This window comes from Oncorhynchus mykiss, chromosome 17 (assembly GCF_057628025.1).
Source record: "Oncorhynchus mykiss isolate SJ-2025 chromosome 17, ASM5762802v1, whole genome shotgun sequence".
Lineage (NCBI taxonomy): Eukaryota > Metazoa > Chordata > Actinopteri > Salmoniformes > Salmonidae > Oncorhynchus > Oncorhynchus mykiss.
Window position 1 is genome coordinate 39,284,546 of NC_143038.1, and position 17,314 is coordinate 39,301,859.

The following is a 17,314-nucleotide window of genomic DNA, read 5'->3' on the forward strand; positions in this document are numbered from 1 at the left end:
ACAATCATTACTATGGGACAGCTGGAGATCAAATTTAAATTTTGAAACAATGTTAGAGAGACAGACAGCAAGGTTTATACAAATATCTGATGTTGAATACTAAATGTTATTCTAAAATAAATGTGAGATAATGTCATAGATTTAGCCTGTGGTAACTTGTGGAATAGACACCAGCTGGAATGAGGTTTTAACCAATCAGCATTCAGGATTAGACTCACCCGTTGTGTAAATCCTCTTAAGGATCAAACCCTTTAAAAAAAAAATATTCCCTGAAAATGACATGCCTGAATCTAACTGCCTGTAGTTCAGGCCCTGAAGCAAGGATATGCATATTCCTGATACCATTTGAAAGGAAACACTTTGAGGTTTATGGAAATGTGAAATTAATATAGGAGAATATAACACATTAGATCTGGTAAAATATAATACAAAGAAAAACCATGCGTTTTTTTGTATTTTCTTTGTACCGTCATCTTTGGCCATAATGTATTATTCCAGCTCAGGCACAATTTAGATTTTGGCCACTTGATGGCAGCAGTGTATGTGCAAAGTTTTAGACTAAGCCAATGAACCATTCAATTTCTGTTCAGAATTTTGTTTCAAGACTGCCCAAATGTGCCTAATTTGTTTATTAATAATTTTTCATTTTTCATAACTGTGCACTCTCCTCAAACAATAGCATGGTATTATTTCACTGTAATAGCAACTGTAAATTGGACAGTGCAGTTAGATTAACAAGAATTGAAGCTTTCTGCCAATATCAGATATGTCTATGTCCTGGGAAATATTCTTGTTACTTACAACCTCATGCTAATCGCATTAGCCTCCGTTAGCTCAACCATCCCGCGGGGGACCCTCCGATCCTGTAGAGGATTTATGACATGCTCCGATGAAGAATTTTGTCTGTTGTGTTAGTATGGAAAAGCGAGTTTGTTATCTAATTTTTGCCTAAAAGCAAGGCATTTTTGAAGACACGATCATTTACGATAGGCAGTGTCTTGGCAAAGGCCTGCTTTTTAGCTGTGTGGGTAGAAAATGGGACATAGTGGGTAGCACTGAGATAGCCCCAAAGAAAGTGCTGAAAACATTTTGGCTCACGATTTAAAAAGAAGATGTAGAACAAGCTGTAGGATGAAAAATACCAGAGTTTTTGCACAGGTACAGCTGACTAGCGCTAGCAAACGCTACCTAGCAACAACAACAAACAAAACGCTTTTTTAAATGTTTTATTTACGAATCGGTACTTCGAGTCAAAGTATAGATATAATATAGTCCAAAATAATATTGTGATATGTAACTTTATTAATAACACATAGTAATGCACTCAAACTTTATCTTCATTCCCTCTTCTTGTCCTGTTCTCTCACTCTTCTTTTAAATCCTTTTTCTCTTTTTCCTCTGTCTGGATCCCTTCATCTTCCTACCGTCTTCTCCTAAAAAAAACACACACCGTTAATTTGAACAGGGAAGGAGCCCCCACGGTCTCACCAACCCACTTCTACTCTCTAGGGAGGGGCTTCCCCTCTCTCTGTGTATCTAACTCTTTCTCTCTTCCCTGTCTGGCCTTGTAATGAATCCTATGTGACTCTATGCTCAAGGCGGCATCGTAATAAATAAATGTAAATACCGCTCACCGTTAATATGAACAGGGAGGGAGTATCCACGATCACACCAACCCACTTCTAGCCTTCTCTCTCTCTCTCTCTCTCTCTCTCTCAGATCTCTTTCCATTCTCTTTTATTTGTGTTGTGGCACCCTTCATCTCACCTATCTTGGCTTACAGGCTTCATTTCATTCAGGTGTAGTGGCCCTATTGTTCAGTATTTGGTTACGGTACACTGCAAGGAAAAATCTAGAACATTCTTTATGGTTGCTGATCCTGCAGTTTGGTCATGCTCTTCACCCAAGCACATAAAGCTCTGGTGGTGTGTATATTTAGGGGCTTTAGGCTTCTTATTTTAGCCAGGGGGTCGCTCAACCTCTTACCCGGGGGCTCAAGTCGCCCTAGTTACCGTCTGTTGGGCGACTGGTTTATGAACTTCAATACGGCTCATATCTTTTTACCGTATTACATTTAAGAAATGTATTCTGTCCGTGATGTTCTCTTCCAAAGGAGTCAGCATTTTTTCAAGGGAAGAGGATTTGTTTAGTATGCAGAGGTTGAAATGCTATCTCCCAGCTGCAGGCGACTCGAGGAGACACTCCCTCATTCGGGGTACTTTTGACTTTGCTGCAGTTTCATTCCCGGCCACTGAGGGACTTAGTTCCAGACAGGAGTGCAAGGTCCTTGGCCAAGTTCCAATATGCACACTAAGTCAATGATGCTATGTATTTGCCAATGAGAGGCTTTGAAGCCACCAGTCGTCAATATTGGCACTCCCCAGAAGGAGCAGTCCTCCATAGGAATTAATGTAATTTTACAGTATTTAAATTAAATGTAAGTATTCGGTTGTTGTAGTGGGGACAGTAACATTAGTACTTTCAAAAAATTATACTTGAAGGAAAATGTTTTTTATTTTTTTATATATGAATGTTTAGCTCACATAATGTCATTTAAAAGTAAGCATTAAGGTGTCTGTAATAGCATAAAAGTGGAAAAAGCAATGTAAACATTAATAAATGCTTTTCTATAGCTTCCAAAATATGTTTTACACTGGTGGGAGAATGCCAAAATGGAGGTGTGGTGGCTTCAAAACAGCGCCCCTATCAGTCATCTAGTGTATAAATAAATCATTGCTTAGAATTCGTTCCCAATACAGTGTCTTCAGAAAGTATTTACACCCCTTGACAGTAACCACATTTTGTTGTGTTAGTCTGAATTTAAAGTAGATGAAATTGACATTTTGTGTCACTGGCCTACACACAATATCCCATAAGATCAAAGTGGACATTGGAGTTCAAGAGTAAAAATTAGCTTAACAAGTCATATTGTAAATTGCACGGACTCATTCTGTGGGCCAAAATTCTGTTTAACATGATTTTTGAATGACTACCTCATCTCTGTACCCCACACATACAATTATCTGTAAGGTCCCTCAGTCGAGCAGTGAATTTCAAACTCAGATGCAACCACAAAGACCAGGGAGGTTTTCCAATGCCTCACAAAGAAGGTAAGTTGGTAAATAAAAATTAAGCAGACATTGAATATCCCATTGAGCATCATGAAGTTATTAATTACACTTGGATGGTGTATCAATACACCCAGTCACTACAAAGATATAGGCATCCTTCCTAACGCTTAGGGATTTCACCATGAAGCCAATGGTGACTTTAAAACAGTTAGAGTTTAATGATTGTGATTGGAGAAAACTGAGGATGGACCAAGGACATTGTAGTTACACCACAATACTAATCTAAATGACCGAGGTGAAAAGAAGGAGACCTGTACAGAATAAAAAATATTCCAAAACATCCTGTTTGCAACAAGGCACTAAAGTAAAACTGCCAAAAATGTGACAAAGAAGTTAAGTACTGAATACAAAGTGTTATGTTTGGGGCAAATACAACACATCACTGAGAACCACTCGTTATATTTTCAAGCTTGGTGGTGGCTGTATCATGTTATGGGTATGCATGTGCTTGTCATTGGCAAGGACTAGGGAGTTTTTTAGGTTAAAAATAAACGAAATAGAGCTAAGCACAACAAAATCCTAGAGGAAAACCTGGTTGTCTAATTTCCAACAGATACTGGGAGACAAATTCACCCTTCAACAGGACAACAACACAAGGCCAAATATACAGTGCATGCATTCGGAAAGTATTCAGACCCCTTGACTTTTTCCACATTTTGTTACGTTACAGCCTTATTCTAAAATAGATTAAAAATATTTTTTTCCTCATCAATCTACACACAATACCCCATAATGACAAAGCAAAAATGTTGTATTTTTTTTTTAAATTACAGCCTCGAGTCTTCTTGGGTATGACACTACAGGCTTGGCACACATGTATTTGGGGAGTTTCTCCCATTCTTCTCTGCAGATCCTCTCAAACTCTGTCAGGTTGGATGGGGAGTGTTGCTGAACAGCTATTTTCAGGTCTCTCCAAAGATGTTCGATCGGGTTCAAGTCCGGGCTCTGGCTGGGCCACTCAAGGACATTCAAAGACTTGTTCCGTAGCCACTCCTTCATTCTCTTGGCTGTGTGCTTAGGGTCATTGTCCTGTTGGAAGGTAAACTTTAGCCCCAGTCTAGAGTCCAGAGCGCTCTGGTGCAGGTTTTCATCAAGGATCTCTCTGTACTTGGTTCCGTTCATCTTTGCCTCGATCCTGTCTAGTCTCCCAGTCCCTGCCGCTGAAAAACATCCCCGTAGCATGATGCTGCCACCACCATGCTTCACCGTAGGGATGGTGCCAGGTTTCCTCCAGACGTGACACTTGGCATTCAGGCCAAAGAGTTCAATCTTTGTTTCATCAGACCGTGGAATCTTGTTTTTCATGGTCTGAGAGTCTTTAAGCAGGCAGTCTTGTGTGTTTTACTGAGGAGTGGCTTCCGTCTGGCCACTCTACTATAAAGGCCTGATTGGTGGAGTGCTGCAGAGATGGTTGTCTATCTGGAAGTTTCTCCCATTTCCACAGAGGAACTCTGGAGCTCTGTCAGTGACCATCGGGTTCTTGGTTATCTCCCTGACCAAGGCCCTTCTCCCCCAATTGCTCATTTTATTCGGGCGACCAGCTCTAGGAAGAATCTTGGTGGTTTCAAACTTCTTCCGTTTAAGAATGACAGCCACTGTGTTCTTGGGAACCTTCAATGATGAAGACATTATTTGGTACCCTTCCCCTGATCTGTACCTCGACACAATCCTGTCTCGGAGCTCTCCAGACAATTCCTTCGACCCCATGGCTTGTTTTTTTTTTTCAAGTTGTAGAAACATCTCAAGGATGATCAATGGAAACAGGATGCACCTGAGCTCAATTTCGAGTGTCATAGCAAAGGGTCTGGGGATCTGAATACTTTCCGAATGCACTGTACACTGGAGTTCTTACCGAGATGACAATGGCTTGAAAATGGACGTCTAGCAATGATCATCAACCAACTTGACAGATATTTAAGAATTTGAATGTTTACGGTTTGTACAATCCAAGTGTACAAAGCTCTTAGAGACTTACACAGAAAGACTCAACTGTAATTGCTGCCAAAGGTGATTCTAACATGTATTGACTCAGGGGTGTGAATGCTTATGTAAATGAGATATTTCTGGATTTCATTTGAAATACATTTGTGAAAATGTCTAAAAACATGTTTACACTTTGTCATTGTGGGGTATTGTGTGTAGTTGGGTAAGATTGTATATATTGTTTTCTCCTCCATTTTGAATTCAAACTGTAACATAACTAAATGTTGAATAAGTCAAGGGATATGACGACTTTCTGAAGGCAGTGTATATTGTTTCATTCTGAGTGATATTTGAGTTTGGATATTGTAACAGAGCCGTGTGAATGGCTGGCTATAAGCTGCTGTGTTTTGGCATGTTCCAACTCAATCCTTTGGCAGGGAGGACTGACACAGGCCTTTTTGTAGGCCTCCACACAAATGCTAATGTCTACAGCAATACATTTTAAAAAACTGCCTCCGTATTGCACAACCTGTTGCAATCAGTTTCCTTCATGATCTGAGTCCTCAGAACTACCAGAAACAATAACTGGAGGCTGTCCTAAAGACTGTCCCTCATCCACTTCTTTGCTGGCAGGTGTACTAGCACACAACCTTCCACAGAAAAACCTTCAGAAACCCCTTTTACTTGAAATCAAACGGTAATGGATCTTTGAGCGTTTTCATTGCCCAATAAGAAGCCTGACTCTAGATCCTGAGGTTTGCTACTTCTCTCTCACTTCCCTCTGGGCAGTTGGTTTGTTGTTAGACTATCTATCTCCCCTGAGAGGGAGTATCTGGCTGTAGTTAAATAAACACCCGGCTCTGCTGTATCCAGAATCAAATCCTCTGGAATGTCTACACTGTCTCAGAGTTGGTGAGCAAACCCTTCTGCTTCGGAAACCCTGTCATCATCTGGCATGCTAATGACGTTAACTCCAGCCAAGTGGATCTGTTCAGTAGCGATCACCACTGTCTGTCTTTGGCATCCATGATTCCCTGGGCCATGGGATACGCTCGGTCTGTCTCAGCCTCTCCATACTGATGAGGGAGTGTGTTGTGTTAGGTTTTTAAATGAATTGGTCACTGAAGTCAAGTGCACCTGGACTGAACCTTGAGACCGACAGAACAAGAGACGCAACATATATTCCGTCACTTTCACAACTTTTTCACAACGTTGTTTTTCCCAGGCTGTGGTATAATAAGTTGTCGAGTTCGCTCTACTTGCCTAGTTAGCCGACTGTTCTCGACAGCAGTCGTGTGAGTGAAAACAAACTCTTACCTCAGCCTTCATGGAGCCAAGAACACTGAAACTTCAAACTTGCATAGCTAGGGGTAAACCTAATCCTCCTGCTGCTACCAATGTGACGCCTCCCCTCTTCCCTCCCTCCTTTCCTTCCCTCCTGTCTCAGTCTCTCATTACCAGTCTCTGGTGCTAGTTAAGGGTAGCAGTTCCTGCCTGTCAGCCAGTGTGTTTGGGTTGCGTTCTTCTTCCCAGTCTTCCTCTGCATTCCTGTCTTCGTCCTTCCGGGGTGTGTATGTGCTAGTCTTTATCGCCTCAGGTATGTCGTTTCCACATATGTGAGTCTCAAGGTTTACTTTTTATTTCTCACCTTTTGTCGGCATCAGTTTTCAACGCATAATGCTTCAATCATCTTATCAGTTACTTGGTTCAGTGTGGCAGTGTATTGTTGACTTCTTCAAGTTTAGGTGTATATCGTTCACAGTTCATTTATGGATGTGCTTTTGTTTGTTTTTCTGTTTCAATGTTCTGACTGAAACAGAGTCTATTTAAGACAGTAGGGTAAGTATTATTAGTGAAGAAGGGGGATTGCATTGCACACAGTTTCACACACTTGTGAAATCGGAGGCATCGATTTGGGTGTGTAACAGTAGAGGTGGTTTACAGAGTGGGTGTGGATGATGTCGTCTTCCTCAAGTTCTCTTCAATGCCCACAAACTGTCTGGGAGGCTAATTGGCTTGCCGTTTTGTTACCTCGGATATAATGGCTGCATTTAGAGGGGAGCTGGGGATGTGTGGTGTTGAATCCCAAATTGGGTTTGGTCCATGTTTCCAAGGCATTGAACGGACATAATCTAGATGAACCAATCAAAGGTGGAAAGCAACAATTGGTAGGCCGTGAATACAACCTGGGCAGAGAAAGTTCTGGTAGTAGGCTTACTCTTTAGATGAAGGTATACTTAAAATGATTCACAAAATGTTTATAAGTAGTATATAAACTGTTTATTAATAGTTTGTTTAAAGGGTGCTTGAATGTAAAGTGTTACCATAAATCCTTAATAAAGTCAACATTTTAATGTTAAATTACCGAGGCTTTCACTTGTGGCCACTGTTCACTTCACACTCTATGCTTGGCAGTGGAACTCTGGAAGCAGCAGAGTGAGTGAACCAGTGTAAGTGTACTACAGCAGGGTAAATGAGTAACCAAAGGAGTGGTGCTGAGTGGTGACATAGTCCAGATGATTCAGTGAAGTGGATTATTTACTAGTCTGCTGCAATGTCTGAATGTTATTCCCATCTGGCTGTGTTTGGACACGTTGGGAAAGCGTCTGGACCTGACACGTCCGGGTGTACTTACTGATGACCAGTAGGAGGATGATGATGATGAATGGTCAAAGGTCATAACTCGGCTTTGCAGTTGAGAAAATAAACTTCCACAACAATGAAGTTTGAAACCTCAGTAGATTAGGGGTTCACTGTCCGGCACAACATTGTGGTACATTAGATGATGGGAGATCTAGGGACAGGATAGCCTACGTTTTAAAATGAAACCTCTCCTTGAGAGATGCAATCAAACAAGCAAATGGGATTTCCCGATGTTGAGTGTTGTCAAACTTGTCAGTGATTTTCTGTTTACAGCAGGTCAACTGTTGGTTTTAAGATTGCCACTTGCTGCGTTTGAAAAATGGATCTTACTCTCTATGTTCCTAGATGCTTTGCTGGCGGACTTGGAGTCGACAACCTCCCACATCTCCAAGCGGCCGGTGTTTCTGCCGGACGAGACGCCCTACTCTTTCCCCACGGGAGGACCGGCCTCGTCCCCTGTACCCCAACATCCCTCTACTGAGGCCCTGAACGGAACCGCGCTCGACCCCCTAGAATCCACCCGTTCATCCACACAGGTACATACTCATATACACCTTTGTGTATATGTCATACAGTACAGTACATACCCAAAAGGCAGGTGTGGTGCAGGCTTTTGTTCAAGTAAGTTACATACCCGGTTCAACTAATAACATATTGGTGAAGACTATGAATGGATGATCAAAAGCCTGTATCCACATGACCCTTTAAGGGTAAAGTTGAACACAGCTGACATGCACTCATTTACCACATGACCCATCTAGACCACTCACATACTGCACTTCTAAATGTGTGTCTTAACTCTATTTCTTGAACTGCATTGTTGGTTAAGGGCTTGTATGTAAGCAATACATTTTGATTTGTACCTACCCTTTCTTAGTCCTACAGCAGTAGCTCCCCCCCCTTACCCCAAAGTGAAGACGACCACGTCTACAGGTAATAATGCTAATAATAACAATACACTTTTGTTTGTGTTGTGTCGCAAGACAAAATGAACATCAGATGTCTGTTACTGATGTTTGTGTCTCTCTGTTGGTTTCTGCAGCTTCCCCAACAAGCAAAAGAGTGCAGAGGCTGCCATGAGCTCCTTCCTGGGCAGCAACTTGTCGGAGTTGGACCGGCTGCTTCTGGAGCTCAACGCTGTGCAACACAACACGCCCTCCTTCCCGACTGAGGGTACACTATACCATTATGTCTTGCATCCCAAATGGCACCCTATTTCCTAAGTAGTGCACTGCTTTTGACCAGGGCTCACGGGTCCAAAACTCTTTTTGGTACATAAAGCATTTAGCAGGCACTTCGTCTTTGTTGTTGAAACTAAGGGAATACTGTATGTAAAGATGTATATTTCTCCATCTGTGTTGCAGAGGAGACAGCCCCACCCCTCCCCTCTAGCAGCACCACCCACTATGTGCAGGAGAACGGGGTTTCGGGGGCCGGCAAGGTGCCTCCCCCCACCATGGAGAAGCCCAAGCGCAGCGTGGCCACCAGGGTCATTGAAGACGTGCGCCCCAGCGTTGAGAGCCTTCTGGACGAGCTAGAAAGTTCTGTGCCCTCCCCCATGTAAGGATTAAGGCGTCCTCGTGCTTCCCAGTTTGAGCATATACAGTGGGGCAAAAAAGTATTTGGTCAGCCACCAATTGTGCAAGTTCTCCCACTTAAAAAGTTCCGGAAGACCGTTTCATCTTACATACTGATTGTGCTATTCTCCTGTGTGTTTCTCATGTTTGACTGTGGTCATTTATGGCCTAATGTTTGTTGTTTTTAATTTGATTAATTAAGTTTTTATAATTTCACTTGAGAAATACTGCACCAACCTTAGATGTAAAATTGCACGACTAAGATCTCCTTGACAAAAAGGTCAAAATTATTGACAGATTTCTTGAGTTATGTTAGATTAATTCTGACTATTTTGTGGAAGTATATACTGGCTGCGTCATCACAAGATCGATCAATTGTACAATTGCCGCGATTTTCAAGAAAAGGTATTTTAGGGGAATTATGCGAGCATACTTGTTCGGTTCGACTAGGTTCCAGCCGAACCGAAGCATTTGGAAGGCTTTAGAGCTGGTCAAAAACGTTCCTATCCCCAGAAATGAGGGACAATTGACAGCAAAGCAGTGACACTGCACCTTATGTTCCGGAAGACCGTTTCATCTTACACACTGATTGTACTATTCTCCTGTGTGTTTCTCATGTTTGACTATGGTCATTTATGGCCTAATGTTTGTTTATTTGATTTCTAGTCCCATCCCCTTGGTGGAGTTTACGGAGGGGGAGGAGGAGACACCCTCCCAGCTGCAGGCCAGAATCTCTGCCTCCTCCGCCACGCGGGAGCTCGACGAGCTCATGGCCTCGCTGTCCGACTTCAAAGTCCAGAGCAATGTAAGTTTTACAGAAATATTTTTTTTTTACCAGGATGTGTCTGTCTATATGTGTATGTATATACAGTACCAGTCAAACGTTTGGACACACCTACTCATTCAAAGGTTTTTCTTTATTTTACTATTTTCTACAAAAGAACACATAGTAGTAACATGTAGTAACCAAAAAGGTGTTAAACGAATCAAAATATATTTTAGATTCTTCAAAGTAGCCACCCTTTGCCTTGATGACAGCTTTGCACACACTTGTCATTCTCTCAACCAGCTTCACCTGGAATGCTTTTCCAACAGTCTTAAAGGAGTTCCCACATGTGCTGAGCATGGCGGTTGGATCCAAAATTCTCAGACTCATCAGACCAAAATACAGATTTCCACCGGTCTAATGTACATTGCTCCTTTTTCTTAGCCCAAGCAAGTCTCTTCTTATTATTGGTGTCCTTTAGTAGTGGTTTCTTAGCAGGAATTTGACCATGAAGGCCTCTTTTCACCATGAAGGTCTCCTCTGAACAGTTGATGTTGAGATGTGTCTGTTACTTGAACTCTGTGAAGCATTTATTTGGGCCGCAATTTAAAATCAAATCAAAGTTTATTTGTCACGTGCACCGAATTACCTTACAGTGAAATGCTTACTTACAGGCTCTAGCCAATAGTGCAAAGATGTTAGGTGAACAATAGGTAAGTAAAGAAATAAAACAACAGTAAAAAGACAGGCTATAGTAGCGAGGCTATAAAAGTAGCGAGGCTACATACAGACACCGGTTAGTCAGGCTGATTGAGGTAGTATGTATATATGGTGAAAGTGACTATGCATATATGATGAACAGAGAGTAGCAGTAGAGTAAAAGAGGGGTTGGCAGGTGGTGGGTGGCAGGACACAATGCAGACAGCCCGGTTAGCCAATGTGCGGGAGCACTGGTTGGTCGGCCCAATTGAGGTAATATGTACATGAATGTATCGTTAAAGTGACTATGCATATATGATAAACAGAATATCAGCAGCGTAAAAAGAGGGGTTGGGGGGAGACACACAATGCAAAGAGTCCGGGTAGCCATTTGATTACCTGTTCAGGAGTCTTATGGCTTGGGGGTAAAAACCGTTGAGAAGCCTTTTTGTCCTAGACTTGGCACTCCGGTACCGCTTGCCATGCGGTAGTAGAGAGAACAGTCTATGACTGGGGTGGCTGGGGTCTTTGACCATTTTTAGGGCCTTCCTCTGATACCGCCTGGTGTAGAGGTCCTGGATGGCAGGCAGCTTATCCCCAGTGATGTAGAGGCCGAGCAATTTCCGTACCAGGCAGTGATGCAACCAGTCAGGGTGCTCTCGATGGTGCAGCTGTAGAACCTTTTGAGGATCTGAGGACCCATGCCAAATCTTTTCCGTTTCCTGAGGGGGAATAGGCTTTGTCGTGCCCTCTGCACTACTGTCTTGGTGTGTTTGGACCATTCTAGTTTGTTGTTGATATGGACACCAAAGAACTTGAAGCTCTCAACCTTCTCCACTACAGCTCCGTTGATGAGAATAGGGGCGTGCTCGGTCCTCCTTTTCCTGCAGTCCACAATCATCTCCTTAGTCTTGTTTATGTTGAGGGATAGGTTGTTATTCTGGCACCACCCGGCCAGGTCTCTGACCTCCTCCCTATAAGCTGTCTCGTCGTTGTCGGTGATCAGGCCTACCACTGTTGTGTCGTCTACAAACTTAATGATGGTGTTGGAGTCGTTTTTGGCCATGCAGTCGTGGGTGAACAGGGAGTACAGGAAGGGACTGAGCACGCACCCCTATGGAGCTCCAGTGTTGAGGATCAGCGTGGCAGATGTGTTACTACCTACCCTCACCACCTGAGGTCGGCCCGTCAGGAAGTCCAGGATCCAGTTGCAGAGGGAGGTGTTTAGTCCCATGATCCTTAGCTTAGTGGTGAGCTTTGAGGGTACTATGGTGTTGAATGCTGAGCTGTAGTCAATGAGTAGCATTCTCACATAAGTGTTTATTTTGTCCAGGTGGGAAAGGGCAGTGTGGAGTGCAATAGAGATTGCATCATCTGTGGATATGTTGTGGCGGTATGCAAATTGGAGTGGGTCTAGGGTTTCTGGGATAATGGTGTTGATGTGAGCCATTACCAACCTTTCAAAGCACTTCATGGCTACGGACGTGATTGCTACGGGTCTGTAGTCATTTAGGCAGGTTGCCTTTGTGTTCTTGGGCACAGGGACTATGGTGGTCTGCTTGAAACATGTTGGTATTACAGACTCAATCAGGGACATGTTGAAAATGTCAGTGATCATACCTTGGTCAGCACATGCCCAGAGCACACGTCCTGATAATCTGCCTGGCCCCGTAGCCTTGTGTATGTTGACCTGTTTAAAGGTCTTACTCACGTTGGCTACGGAGAGCGTGATCACACAGTCGTCCGGAACAGCTGATGCTCACATGCATGCCTCAGTGTTGCTTGCCTCGAAGCGAGAATAGAAGGTATTTAGCTCGTATAGTAAGCTCGTGTCACTGGGCAACTCTGGGCTGTGCTTCCATTTGTAGTCTGTAATAGTTTGCAAGCCCTGCCACATCCGACGAGCATCAGAGCCGGTGTGGTACGATTCAATCTTAGTCCCATATTGACAATTTGCCTGTTTGATGGTTCGTCGCAGGGCATAGCAGGATTTCTTGTAAGCTTCCGGGTTAGAGTCCCGCACCTTGAAAGCGGCAGCTCTACCCTTTAGCTCAGTGCGAATTTTGCCTGTAATCCATGGCTTCTGGTTGGGGTCTGTACATACAGTCACTGTGGGGACGACGTCATCGATGCGCTTATTGATAAAGCCAGTGACTTATGTGGTGTACTCCTCAATGCCATCGGAAGAATCACGGAACATGTTCCAGTCTGTGATAGCAAAACAGTCCTGTAGATTAGCATCTGCTTCATCTGATCACTTTTTTTATAGACCGAGTCACTGGTGCTTCCTGCTTTAATTTTTGCTTGTAAGCAGGAATCAGGAGGATAGAGTTGTGGTGATTTACCAAACGGAGGGCGAGGGAGAGCTTTGTACGCGTCTCTGTGTGTAGAGTACAGGTGATCTAGAATTATTTTTCCTCTGGTTGCACATTTAACATGTTGATTGAAATTTGGTAGAACTGATTCAAGTTTCCCTGCATTAAAGTCTCCGGCCACTAGGAGCGCCGCCTCTGGGTGAGTGGTTTCCTGTTTGATTTTTCCTTATACAGCTGACGGTCTTAGTGCGGCCAGCATCTGTCTGTGGTGGTAAATAAACAGCCACGAAAAGTATAGCTGAAAACTCTAGACAAGTAGTGTGGCCTGCAATTTATCACAATATACTCTACTTCAGGCGAGCAAAATCTAGAGACGTCCTTAGATTTCCTGCACCAGCTGTTGTTTACAAATATGCACAGACCGCCCCCCCTCGTCTTACCGGAGTGCGCTGTTCTATCTTTCCGGTGCAGCGTATATCCCGCTAGCTGAATATCCATGTCGTCATTCAGCCACGATTCCGTGAAACATAGGATATCACCATTTTTTATGTCCTGTTGGTAGGATATTCGTGATCATACCTCGTCTAATTTATTGTCCAATGATTGCACATTGGTGAGTAGTATTGACGGTAACGGTAGCTTTCCCACTCTCCTTCTCCGGGTCCTGACCAGGCATCCGGCTCATTGTGCTCTGTCACTGCGTCGCTTCCTCTTGCAAATAACGGGGATGTCGGCCCTGTGGGGTGTTTGGAGAATGTCTTGTGCTTCGTCCTTGTTGTAGAAAAAATCTTAGTCTAATCCGAGGTGAGTGATCGCTGTCCTGATATCCAGAAGCTCTTTTTTGCCGTAAGATACGGTTGCAGAAACATTATGTACAAAATAAGTTACAAATAACGCAAAAAAACCCACATAATAGCACAATTGGTTGGGCGCCCGTAAAACTGCTGCCATTTATTCTGGCTGGTAACATATCTTCTACAGCAGAAGTAATTCTGGGTCTTCCTTTCCTGAGGCAGTCCTCATGAGGGCCAGTTTCATCATAGCGCTTGATGGTTTTTACAACTGCACTTGAAGAAACTTTCAAAGTATTGACATTTTCCGGATTGACTGACCTTCATTTCTTAAACTGAGGATGGACTGTCATTTCTATTTGCTTACTTGAGCTGTTCTTGTCATAATATGGACTTTTACCAAATAGGGCTATCTTCTGTATACCACCCCTACCTAGTCACAACACAACTGATTGGCTCACACGCATTAAGCAGGAAGGAAATTCCACCTATTAACATTTAACAAGGCACACCTGTTAATTGAAATGCATTCCAGGTGACTACCTCATGAAGCTGGTTGAGAGAATGCCAAGAGTGTGCAAAGCTGTCATAAAGGCAAAAGGGTACTTTGAAGAATCTCAAATAAATAATATATTTTTATTTGTTGTATCACTTTTGTGGTTACTACATTTTTAATTTTACCTTTATTTAACTAGGCAAGTCAGTTAAGAACAAATTCTTATTTTCAATGACAGAACGACAGATTTGTACCTTGTCAGCTCGGGGATTTGAACTTGCAACCTTTCGGTTATTAGTCCAACACTCTAACCACTAGGCTACCCTGCCGCCCCATGATTCCATATGTGTTAATACATAGTTTTGTTGTCTTCACTATGATTCTATAATGTGGAAAATAGTAAAAAATAAAGAAAAACCCTTGAATGAGTAGGTGTGTTCAAACTTTTGACTGGTACTGTATGTGCGTATGTACAGTACTAGTCAAAAGTTTGGACACCTTCTCATTCAAGGGTGTAGAGGTGGATAGGAAAGAGAGGTAGGCAGATGCAGATGGGTGAAGGGACATACTGTAGGGTGAAATGTGCAGTCAAATGAATGGGGCATGTGTTGTTTTTAAAAGGTTGGTTGTATATTGATTTTTAGCATGGATGTGGGGGTTCTTCACACAGGCACATTGCTGCAGTGTTGCTGTGGTCTAGACTCTATTGTACATTCGATCAGGCATTTCCTACCATTTACCTTATTGATACAACAATGTATTTACACTGATGCAATGAGTGTGGAATGTGAATGATTTTAATATCCATCACAGTGATATATATATATATATATATAATTCCAATTTTCACACAGCTTTATTGAGGAAGTTGTCATGGTTCATTTGCCATGGTGCATGTCTGCCGCTGTGGCAACTTCCCTTTTCTACCTCTCTTGAAACCATTTCCCCTTTTTTTTCTCCCTGTCTTCTATTATTGTTTCTGTGCTGCCCGTCCTCCAGTCTGGTTCTCAGTTGTCTGTCAATATGAATACCCTCCTGATCAGTCAAGGATCAGAACCCTCCTCCTTGGAGACAAAGTCACCTGCTTCCCCAGTAGTTGTAACCAGGGACCCAACTGGGCCTGGTGATCTGCAGCTGGAGCCCCCCAGTGACACGTCCCCCTCCTGTAACCCTGTTCCTTTAGAACTCCACATAGATGAAGATGCCTGCTCTGGCCCGCCCTCCTCCACCCCCCTCTCAGCTGCTTCAGCCTCCTCCGTTTTGTTGGCCTCGTCCCAGAGCCTCCAGTACACCCAGATTCACACACAGCTGGGAGGAGTAACTGATCCCAGCGTGAGAACTACGCTGACCTCCCACATGGAGTCCCTCACTGTGGTCTCTAACACCACAAGCCACACTTTGCCAAAGACCCCCTATCCTTCTGTTGCCCCCGTTGTAAAGTGCAACAGTCCTGCAGTGGATAATAAGACCACCAAGACGCCTAGTCCAGTAACTGTTGCCAAGACCCCTAGTCTGGTACCTTTTGCCAAGACCCTTAGTCCCATGACTCTTGTCAAGACCCATAGTCCTATAACTGCTGCCAAGACTCTTGGTCCAGTTATGGTTGCTAAGAGCCCCAGTCCTGTTCCGATTCCTAAAAGCCTCAGTCCTCTTCCAGTTGCCAAGAGCCCCCGTCCAGTTCTGGTTGCTAAGAGCCCTGTTTTTGTTAGTGTTGCTAAGAGTCCCACTCCTAAAACGATCACCCTTCCTCAGTCACCCTCCATTGATCCATCTTCCTCACTGAAGGAGAAGCATCCAGAAACACCTGCTGCTCAGCTAGCAGAGCCCCCAGCTGCATGTCCTGACTTGGGGATAACATGGCCATGTCGGGAGCCCTTGCTGGAGGACACCCTTGACAGATTGCTGTCCTTCGACTTTACCCTGCCAGAGGGAGAAGTGAAGCATGCCAAGGAGACCCATCAGGACAAAGAGGAGCTTTATGCCATGGCAAGAGACAAGGAAAGGACTTGGGAGGACAAGGAAAGTATTAACCCAAAGCACAGCACGTCCCTGGACGGGCGCGAGGGGACGATGACCCCCCTTAACAAGGCCAGCTGGATGGATGACTGTTTGACCCCCTCGACGTGTCCAGGAACCCCCGAGACCACCCTGGACCTGCCCCTGAACCAGCCTTCGGCCGTGGAGAGGCTGTCCACCTCGGGCCAAGTACGATGCTCCCGCCCAACAGACCACCCACCCGCAACAACGCTCTCCCAAAATAAGCTGGCACGCGAGATTAAAGGCTGTAAGATACCGTATGGTTTATCTTTTATTAGGCCAAGTTTGAGGCCAAATGCCCACTTTGACACATTTCATCTTTCCCATGTATCCTGGCACTGGTGGTGTCACACACTAATAGGTGTAACGGAGCCAGTAACATACAGAGATGATAATGATCGCTAATATATATGATGCCTTTGAATTTTTATCTGATGATGGCTCATTCTAGCCTGGTGGAATCAGTCTGATCGCTAAGTTCACCATCCTTTTTCACTTCGCTTATATGTCTGAGATTTCTCATCTTCGAGTCTGTGTCTGTAATGGGGCATTATTCAAAACTAACTTGTCAGCGATTGGATCACCTTCAACCAATCAGAGGGTGGCCTAATTCAAAGCAAAGTTTGACTGAGTTGGTTTTTGTCCAAAACCCACCCACTGTTTCTGAGAGGATGCTGATTGGACTGTCAATTTTCTGGTTTATTCCAAATGCACATCTTTTGGATTAAGCAGCGATCAGACTATATCCACTAGGCTCATTCAAGTTCAATTAAGCTCTGTTACAGTATGTCAGTTATTATCAAGTTGAAGTGATTGAGATGGGCTCTTATTTTGGGAGAGTGACTCACATGAACACAACATGAGGACACAAGGACTTGAATGTATAGGGCATCTTGTCAAAGTTTTACCTGAGAAGTTATGCATGGAGTTTGTATT

General features: G+C 43.6%; 1 protein-coding gene across 7 annotated transcripts in view; it reads left to right on the forward strand.

The window, feature by feature from the left end:
* The window catches only part of LOC110493221 (paxillin), a 54,989-nt gene that overhangs the window by 14,292 nt on the left and 23,383 nt on the right, over window positions 1–17,314 (forward strand). Inside the window, exons 1-7 of one of the 7 annotated variants that reach the window (XM_036950210.2) lie at window positions 6,506–6,651; window positions 8,043–8,233; window positions 8,575–8,630; window positions 8,740–8,870; window positions 9,062–9,257; window positions 9,941–10,079; window positions 15,341–16,546. In XM_036950210.2, the coding sequence (XP_036806105.1) occupies window positions 8,774–8,870; window positions 9,062–9,257; window positions 9,941–10,079; window positions 15,341–16,546 (1,638 nt within the window). In that variant the 5' untranslated portion in view covers window positions 6,506–6,651; window positions 8,043–8,233; window positions 8,575–8,630; window positions 8,740–8,773. Of the gene's footprint in view, window positions 1–6,505; window positions 6,671–8,042; window positions 8,234–8,574; window positions 8,631–8,739; window positions 8,871–9,061; window positions 9,258–9,940; window positions 10,080–15,340; window positions 16,547–17,314 lie in introns of those variants that run through there. The other 6 variants (XM_036950211.2, XM_090205527.1, XM_090205524.1 and 3 more) reach the window with 6 other exon arrangements.